Below are 10,260 nucleotides of genomic sequence, written 5' to 3'. Positions count from 1 at the left end.
CATTCTATGTTTTTGTTTAACAGTTTAGAGAACCACTAAACAATGTATATTTGTAATCTAGTTATTTATGTAAAGCTGCTTTGGGACATTGTTCACTGTTAAAAGTAGCATTAAATTTGCTTACGGCAGTGAGTCATACATCATGACTAAGTTTTACTCCCAGGATTACACCTCACAATTTAACTTGACCACGATTCTTCTATTGATTACCATGACTATTTTCAGACATTGCTTTTTACATATAGAGCCTATATGCTTCCGCATAGTTAGCAACATTAAAACTAACAATCACCTGGGACTGATAAGACTATTCATTTAGTTCCTGAAGACACTGAAACTTATCTGCCAACTGACATTTACTACTTTTGAGCTCTTAAAATGTTAAATAATAATCAACCTCTAATTCATCATACCCTGACAAACACTTCCTATAATATACATGTCAGACAATAGAAATATTTTGTCACTAAGATCTTTATGTCTTGACACAAATATATTAGAAAATAACAGAGGTAGACATATATATATATATATATATATATATATATATATATATATATATATATATATGTAATTGATTGTTTAATATATGTATAAAAACGCTGCAAAAAAAGAATTCAATTTCGCAAATAATTTATCAGAAATAATTAAGAATGACAATAATACCTGAAATCTATACAGTTGCCATTATGAAGGCAATACTAATCTCCTTGGCAGAGGTAGATAAAAGAATGAATAAAAAATATTTTTGAAACACAAGAAAATGTTTCAAATATGAATCCCAATTTTCTGAATGACACTCCAAACTACAAATGATAATGCAAATATTTCACACATCTGGTGTTGTCATTTAAATATATAAATGACTATTCTGTATTATTACAAGGACCAAATTTAAAGCAAACACAAACATTTACAGACATCACATTCATCCTCAAAACTCTAACCTTTTTTTTGGATCCAGCCCAAAATCCTACATCAGTAGCACAATCAATTACAATGAGAGTGTGTTTGTATGTCTGTGCCTCATGGACAAGGCATTTGGGGGTAATAAATATTGTTCAATGATTATAAAATGCCACAATTTTTACAGATTAAATGTGTACATAAAAAACGGTTAAAGTAAACATTAAATTGTATAGAAAATATTTTTTATTCTCATTTAAGACTAATAATTTTGGCATAGCTTTAAAGAACTACTCTGAGAACAACATTTGCATTGAAGATGCATATTTCCAAAAGGAACTTTACAAAAATTACAAGAAAATATAAATCTAGCCATCTCTTTAGAGATGAACAGTTGGTAGATACTGCTGCATTGATCATGTGCAGTATCACTGTGACAGTCTAAGAATGCTGTTCATGCTCCAAACAGTATTCCAGATACATCTAGTCCCAGTACTTTTAAAGCCTCAAAACCTTTTGAGTTGCTCCAATCTGGCCTTGAGTTTTTCCTGTTTCTCTCTCAGTCTGAATCTCTTTTGACCGAGTCTTTGTCCCTCAGATTCCAGGTTGCGGATGCTCTCCCTAGCTCGTTTCAGTATCATCACCTTAGATGCTTTGTCATTGTTAGACAGTTCAGGCACGTTGTCACGAAGACGCAGGAAGCAGTTCTTTAGCTCATTGCGCCGCTGTCTCTCCATAACATTATGGGTTCTACGCCGCTCTTCATCGTCATCCAGGTCACAAGCATGGCGAGAATGAATGTGTCTCATATTTCCACGTACACGTTTTACACTCTGCAAAGCAGGCGGGGGAGAGGCAGGCCGAGGAGCGGCATAATTGTGTTGCTGCTGGATCTCAAGATGACAGCGTTTTAATGCCTGCTTCTGCTGGCGCCTGTCATCATCTTTCTGCTGCTCTGATCGAGTCGATATCTTGCAGCGGCGAACAGTCACCACATCTATCTCCTCCTCTGTTACAAAAAAAAAAACAAATGCACACATATCTATAAATATACTAATGTTGAAAACAGAGCAGCCAAAAAAACAAGCACTACTACAGCAAAGGGAGGTGCAGCACAATCAAACTGGACTAATAAAATGTGGAATTTGATGAAACTCGCATACAAAGGATTTAAACACATATCAACAAAAGATATCAACACCAAAATATATCGTTACAGGATGACTATAACTGGTTACCACAAGAGCAGTGGCCAGTGTATTGGTTGAGTGGAATTACATTATTATAACACTGACATGGAAATGAATAGCGGTAATAATAAGTTCAATATGCACTAACCAGAATCGCTGGATGATTCTCCAGGCGCGGACAAGGAGCCATAATCGGAGGAGGTCTCGCTCTGCTCGGGAGTGCTCAGGGTGAGATCGTCGCTTTGCATTAGCGCCTCACACGCGGCCGCAGCGCCACGACAATTCAGCGTGGACCCGACAATCTCGGCAAAGATTTCCGTATCAATATCCGAAAGCAGAGGACTTGTGGAAAGGACGGACATTTTCTCGTCGGCCGATTTCTCCGTGGCGCATGGCCACAAGCAGTCGTCCGAGTCGAAATATCTCGCACGATCATCACCTAAATCACTAGTCAAGCTCAAATGCAGAAAGTCACTGTCCTCGAGCAGAAGCTCCGACATCAATTCGAGCTGATCCACGCTGGACAAGGACTTGCCGTACTCAGCCTTGATCGGTGGAGACTGTGGCGGCGTGGGTACCGACTGCAGATCCTTGATTAAGTTCTGATAAAACTCGTTGTCGAACAGCAGCGGTTCCGACTCGCCGAGCCAGTCGTGAGGGGTAGAGCGCCTCGGCAGCATGTTTCAAAGAATCCTAAAAAACAGGAACAATGTCTAAAACACAAACCTAGTGACAGATTGTGGTGCTGTTAGTTTAATAAACTAAGCATTAATTACAAAGCAGATCCTATAGCGAGCTGCCCGGACCACGCGGGTACACATGCAAACCTTCCAGGTGTTCCGCTCACCGAGTTGCCCAACAAATGGTTTATTCCGTGTTATTTTGCTATGGCGTTACGGTACGGGCGTAGGTCTATAGCCATGTTTTGTTTATTTCTATGCTAGAGCAGTACATTTCGACAGCGTAAATTAAACCGTAAGAATACACATTTTTTATTGCTCTACTTAGTGGGTTGGGCTTCAGGTCTTCGTTCCCCCTCCTGTTTTATGGTGACATCATGTAACAGCTGGACAGGCCGCATCGTTCACTAACTTCTAAAGAACACCCCTAAACTTTACACTAGAATACAGATTCAACTCAAAAGCTGACAAATCTTTTGTTAAGACTCACTTGGAAATCAATTACGATAATTAGAAACTATGTACGTTAATACTGAAGATATTTAAATCAGTTATGTATATAGGTCTTCTTAATATATATATTATATAATATATAATATATATATATATATATATATATATATATATATATATATATATAGTTGGTTTTATAAGTATTGTCAAAAACTACTACTAATATCGGGCACTATGAACTGTTATTCGAAATACAATGAAAGAACTTAAAAAATAAAAATAAAAAAAAAGCTGCAACCGGCATGCATGCTCATGCACCACGTTTCTCAGATCACACCGGTTGAAGTGTGAATAATGTAAAACGAACAACTTACTTTTTTTACGGTGACCCTGGTAAATATAGCAAAACCCGTTGTCGGTGAGCTGTAGACGTCCAAACTGAAATTAATGCGAAAAAAAATTAAAAATGTATGCTAAGTCCCATATCACAAGACCACGAGGTACAGAAAAGCAGTAGGTGGGGCATTGAAGGGATTTAACTTTATACTACCGAAGCGCTTGTTAGTGTCCTTCCACGTACAAATTCGCGCCAAATTCAATCTCTGGAATATTTAATTTTAATAGTATTTATTATTATCATAAAATATTGTGCGTTGGCAAAAATGTTAAGATCGTTAAACTTGTAAAATGTGTCTGACATCAGGAATTCCGTGGTAAAACACACGAGGCGTGGGAATAGTGCGCTGCGCGGAGTGATATGGCTGCCGCGAACCAGCGTTGGAATTCCAAGAAACGAAGGCGGGAGGCGCGTTTCTTTCCACGTGTCAGTCTGCACAAAAGCCGGCTGTTTGTTCCTTATGTGTTCCATTTCGGGCCACTTCGTGGAGCTGATGATCGTTACTACGAATTCCGCGTGTATCCACAAGGTTTAATGAATAAAAACCTAAATTAAAAAAGGGGCACAAGTAGACTAACAAACAAAAGCCGTTAAACAAAGGTTTTCTGTGCAAAAGGCACATCCCGTTGTTGGGTAGACATCTCAAATATACGCTTCTTCCCTGAGAAATTCCCGTTGCTTGAAAAGAACATGCCGTCCTTCTGCCATTTTCAAATACCAGGGCAGAGATCGTATTAGGAGTCATGCATTCCCATACAATAGTACAGTACCACATTTGCCAGGAAAGTGTAAATATTGTACACTGAATCTATAATTAGACTCAGAATCCTTAATAAACATCGTTTTTGTTCAGATTGTTCTGGACACCAGCTGTGGATTTCTGAAGTGCAACAACAGACATATTATATATATATAAAATTCATCGAAGGCACACAATTGAATAGGATATCTGGAAGCAGTAACATTCTAATTTTTCCTTATTTGAACTAGGAGACCCAAAACCTGTCTAGTACAGTACCATTTTGGAATTGGAAGATTTAATCAAGGCCTCTACATCCTACATAGTGAAATATCTTCCCATAAGGAGTATATATCTGAACTTGCAGTGTAGCGATACACAAAATTCATGATTTGGTACGTACCACGTACCTCATGAATCGATGAAATTTAACATTAAAATAACATTTGTTAACATCAACAGTTTATTTTTAAAAACAATTTTAAATTGATCAATCGATTATATTGCCACAAATTAAATATATTAAGTAAACAGAACATTTTAATTAATTAGTTTACAAATGAAAATTGTAGAGTCACACTGAAGGCATCAAGGGCTATTTGACCAAGAAGGAGAGTGATGGGGTGCTGCGCCAGATGACCTGACCTCCACAGTCACCGGACCTGAACCCAATCGAGATGGTTTAGGGGTGAGCTGGACCGCAGAGTGAAGGCAAAAGGGCCAACAAGTGCCAAGCATCTCTCGGGGAACTCCTTCAAGACTGTTGGAAGACCATTTCAGGTGACTACCTCTTGAAGCTCATCAAGAGAATGCCAAGAGTGTGCAAAGCAGTAATCAAAGCAAAAGGTGGCTACTTTGAAGAACCTAGAATATGATATTTATCAGTTATTTCACACTTTTTTGTTATGTATATAATTCCATATATAATTCCACATGTGTTAATTCATAGTTTTGATGCCTTCAGTGTGAATCTACAATTTTCATAGTCATGAAAATAAAGAAAACTCTTTGAATGAGAAGGTGTGTCCAAACTTTTGGTCTGTACTGTATATATATATATATATATATATATATATATATATATATATATATATATATATATATATATATGTGTGTGTGTGTGTGTGTGTGTGTGTGTAATAGTGGAACCTTGTATGACCCCTTGTGACTAACAAAAAACATTGTATGTAATGTATTAGTACAAACTCTGTTTTAAAATATTTCTCCAAACTTTCAAGCTATTTGCGGCTTCTCGCAAACTATCAGATTTTAGGCGAGTTACTCTTAGTCCGGTTCCAAATGAAAAGTCACGACTATCGAGGTTCCACTATACATTGTGTGCCTTAGGCTGGCCACAATAAAAGGCCACTCTAAAATGTGTAGTTTTATCACACAGCACAATGCCACAGATGTCGCAAGTTTTGAGGGAGCATGCAATTGGCATGCTGACTGCAGACCATGTGTAACCACACCAGCCCAGGACCTCCACATCCAGCATCTTCACCTCCAAGTTTGTCATAGACCATCCACCCGGACAGCTGCTGCAACAAAAAGTTGGTTACGCAGTTCGCTGCGTAACCAACTTGAGTGGGCAAATGCTCACATTCGATGGCATCTGGCACTTTGGAGAGGTGTTCTCTTCCTGGATGAATCCCGGTTTTCACTGTGCAGGGCAGATGGCAGACAGCTTGTATGGCATTGTGTGGGTGAGCGGTTTGCTGATGTCAAGGTGGACCATGGTTGCGGTGGGGTTATGGTATGGGCAGGTGTATGTTATGGACAACAAACACAGGTGCATTTTATTGATGGCATTTTTAATGCACAGAGATACCGTGACGAGATCCTGAGGACCACTGTTGTGCCATTCATCCATGACCATCACCTCACGTTGCAGCATGATAATGCACAGCCCCATGTTGCTAGGATCTGTACACAATTCCTGAAAGCTTAAAAAATATCACAGTTCTTACATAGTCAGCATAATCACCGGACATGTCACCCATTAAGCATTTTTGGGATGCTCTGGATCGGCATATCCAATATCCAGCATTCCATAGGCCACAATCAACAACCTGATCAACTCTATGCGATGGAGATGTCTTGCACTTCTTGAGGCAAATGGTGGTCACACTAGCTATTGACTAATTTTTCGGACCCCACCGGACCCCCCAATACAGTAAAACTGCACATTTTAGAGTGGCCTTTTATTGTGGCCAGCCTAAGGCACACCTGTGCAATATTCATGCTGTCTAATCAGCATCTTGATATGCCACACCCGTGAGGTGGATGGATTATCTCAGCAAAGGAGAAGTGCTCACTAACACACATTTAGACAGATTTGTAAACAATATTTGAGAGAAATAGACCTCATATATATATATATATATATATATATATATATATATATATATATATATATATATATATATATATATATATATATGTACATACACTGAACAAAATATACTATGTGCTACCATGTCAATCTAATCTGCCCAGGGCCTTCAAGTTAACACTGCTGGCTTTTTGGCCATAGAGAATATTAGCAACGGGTTTTGTACCGATTGGCCAGACAGAGGGACCGAGCTGGGAAGAATGTGCTGCAGGTTAGAGCAATAAATGATGGAGATGGAAATGTGTTGACTAGTGAGGAGAGTGTGTTGAGAAGTTGGAGGGAGTATTTTGAGCAGCTGATGAATGTGGAAAATCAGAGCGAGAGAAGGTTGGATGATGTGGAGTTAGTGAAGCAGGATGTGGATAGGATTAGTAAGGAGGATGTGAGAGCAGAGATTAAGAGGATGAAGAGTGGAAAGTTGGTTGGACCAGATGACATACCGGTAGAAGCATGGAGATGTTTAGGAGAGATGGCAGTGGAGTTTTTAACCAGATTGTTTAACAAGATTCTGGAAGGTGAGCGGATGCCTGAGGAATAAAGAAGGAGTGTGCTGGTACCGATCTTTAAGCATAAGGGAGATGTGCAGACCTGCAGTAACTACAGGGGAATCAAGTTGATCAGTCACACCATGAAGTTATGGGAAAGAGTAGTGGAGAATTTGAAAACAAGTCAATACTATAACCTCTTTGTCATGTTCTTCAAACTATTCCCAAACTATCTTTGCAGTGTCGCAGGGTGCACTTTCCTGCTGAAAGAGACCTTTTCCATTGCATAATATTGATGCAATGAAGGACTGTGCTTGGTTTGCAACAATGTGCAGAAATGTAGTACGCATCAAAGTTACATACATGAATGCCAGGATTCAAGATTTCCCAGCAGAACATTTCTCAGAGCATCACACTGACTCTGCCATCTTGCACTTTTCATAGTTCATCTTGGTTCCATCTCTCCACCTGGTAAACATTGCACTTGCCCTCCACATGACATGAAAGAAAACCAGATTCATCAGTCCAAACTGTTCTTTTATTGCTCCATGCTCCTGTCCCAACCCATTGTAGATGCTTTTAGTGGACAAAAGTCAGCATTCAGTTCTCTAATCGGTCTGCAGGCATCTAGCCCCAACACAGCAAGCTGCAGTTTACTGTGTTCTGACACCATTCTATCATAACTAGCATGAACTCTTCCACAATTTGTGCTACGGTAACTTTTCATTGGAATTAGACTGATGGGCTAGTTTTCACTCCCCATATGCATCAATAAACCCTGTGCTGGTTCGCTGGTTGGCCTTCCTTAGATTACTTTTGGTGAAAGTGCATACCCAGAACACCCATCATGAACTACCTCTCTGACCAAATGGCCTAGCCCACCTCAATTTAGCCCCTGTCGATGTGCAAAAATCACATTTTCCTGCTTCTAAAACATGAACTTCAAAAACTGACTGCTGTTTAATATATCCAACCCCATTGTTCTACTTATCAGTACTCATTTATTTTGCCTTTGAAAGCTAAAAATAAAAGGATTTAAAATGAATCAATTAAATTAACTATCTAAATGGTGTTGAATTTGCATTTGGCCATAATTTATTATAACCTTCACTATGCAGTTAATGCAAGTAGAGGAGACCATCATTAGGAATGCACTGGCAAGCTCATCAACACCAATATATATATTGTAATGTTATAATTATACATACACAGTCTCAATGACAGAAAAGTCAGAAAAAAGCTCTAGAGAATCTAGCACATGTCAATTAGATACTAAAGCCTATGGTAGGGCATTGCAGGGTACCTCTATATTTAGTGTGTTCAAAATGAGTGTATGTAGAAGACAGTGGAAACACTATGGTACAACCTACCCCAGATGCCAGTGGCATCAAGTGACAGAGCACTCATTGCAGCCTCTGGCAGTATACTTACACTGCTTGTCACCATTTAGGGAAGAAAACTGGCGCAGGCCTTTCATTGAAGCCCTCAGTGACCTACCACCTGATGCAGCATTCTGAGTGTCCAATGTTAGTGAAGAGCTTCTCAGAAACTCAGCTTCTAACCTGGCTGCCTTTATATAGCTAATTTTTGCTAGTGTTCCTGAAAAATGCCCAATTGCTTCCAAGTAATTTAACCAAAATTTCCTGTTGCAATTGTGCATGTATCAGTTTACATGGCTGAAACAGTTACTGGACAAGAAGTTGATTTGGCAATTGTTCACAATACAATACATTGTAATGCAATGCAATCACCTTGTAAAATAGCAAAAATTATATGGTTAAATTTGACACAACTAAGCTTGATTCTATTCAGGGTATTTTAAAGAGGGACAGAACTTCTTGCTTCTTACTTCTTGTTTATTAAATGTTATGTAACAATATTGCAAAATACAAATAAATAATAAAACCTAAAATGTATTTAAGAATACATTTTTCATGTATTTATGAATACATTTATATATTAATTTTATATGATTTATAATTTTTTTCAATTCATGTAATATGCTAAATACAATTTTAACCATAAACTAACTATTAACTATAAACTAAATTGTAATGTCAACATGATTGAGATGGTTTGGTTTCAGAGGAGGGACATGGGGTATATCGGTAGAAGAATGCTGAGGATGCAGGAGGAAAAGAGGAAGACCAAGGAGGCGGTTTATGGATGTGGTGAAGGAAGAGATGCAGGTAGTCGGTTTGAAAGAGGCCAGAGGGGTATGGAGAAGGATGGTCTGCTGTGGCGACCCCTAATGGGAGAAGCCGAAAGAAGAAGAAGAAGAAGAAGAAGAAGAAGAAGATGTAATGTCAACATAAGTTTCAAATATTAGTTTTGAGTTTGTTTAGCTCTCACTAGAAGTTCAGTAGCATTGTTCAACTGATGTTACATACATCTTTAAATAAACCTCTCTACTTTTTGAAAATGCTTTTAATGAACATGTATGTAAGTGGCCCATAAGTCATTAATATGTATGTGCACTGCTTAATGTTGTATTTTGTAGCATGTATTAGCACAAGTAAATGTAAATAAATGTTTTCAAAACAACAAAAGAACAGGTTTATTGCAGACATTGAATGTGTAATTTTTTTCCTTTTAAACAATAGAATGTGTAATTGCACTGTCTGGGTCACTTAAAAGTGATATTATGTAAATTATTTAACTCTCAGTAAACTTGTCAACTCTTCTTTAATTAATTCAGATAGCATTATCACATATTCTGACACTATCAAATAATTAATTTATGTTTTATTTAATCACTTTCTTTTCTGCATGAATGAATCAGTAAATTCAGATTTCTAAAATTTATGATAAACAGTTAGGGTTTAAGGGTTATGGGTCAGTACAATCAGCACAGTGACAGATATCACAACACTGACACCACCCCTACCATATCCCCAACCTTCTCAGTTATTATGATCATTACCACATATAATGAAAAAGGCTGTTTCTGCAGCATATTATGCTCCCTATTACGCAGCTCCCTGGATCATTGTGGAGAATGCCATGATCTATCTG

The 10,260-nt window shown here is 38.2% G+C and overlaps 1 protein-coding gene across 2 annotated transcripts; it reads right to left on the bottom strand.

Moving 5' to 3' along the window:
* Positions 1 to 616: 616 nt before the first annotated feature.
* Positions 617 to 3,966, bottom strand: mych (myelocytomatosis oncogene homolog). 2 transcript variants are annotated; one of them, XM_046851731.1, is made up of 3 exons: positions 3,604 to 3,966; positions 2,245 to 2,789; positions 617 to 1,915 (listed from the first exon to the last, which is right to left on the bottom strand). In XM_046851731.1, exons 2-3 carry the CDS (start codon positions 2,774 to 2,776, stop codon positions 1,413 to 1,415), a joined length of 1,035 nt encoding a protein of 344 aa, XP_046707687.1. In that variant the 5' UTR covers positions 2,777 to 2,789; positions 3,604 to 3,966; the 3' UTR covers positions 617 to 1,412. The 2 variants fall into 2 exon arrangements, with proteins under 2 accessions (XP_046707687.1, XP_046707770.1); XM_046851814.1 differs by lacking the exon at positions 3,604 to 3,966 and adding an exon at positions 2,944 to 3,190.
* Between the last annotated feature and the right edge of the window lie 6,294 nt (positions 3,967 to 10,260).

Source organism: Silurus meridionalis, chromosome 1, assembly GCF_014805685.1.
Source record: "Silurus meridionalis isolate SWU-2019-XX chromosome 1, ASM1480568v1, whole genome shotgun sequence".
Classification (NCBI taxonomy): Eukaryota; Metazoa; Chordata; class Actinopteri; order Siluriformes; family Siluridae; genus Silurus; species Silurus meridionalis.
The sequence above is the reverse complement of the archived record's forward strand: the minus strand, read 5'-3'. Positions and strand labels throughout refer to the sequence as shown.

What these genes read in the sequence shown, in the direction of transcription:
- mych (XM_046851731.1), bottom strand. Translation starts at nt 2,776, where the DNA reads ATGCTGCCGAGGCGCTCTACCCCTCACGACTGGCTCGGCGAGTCGGAA. An exon ending in AGAATCATCCAGCGATTCTG is followed by an intron (nt 1,916 to 2,244) that starts GTTAGTGCATAT and finishes TTTTTGTAACAG; the next exon opens with AGGAGGAGATAGATGTGGTG.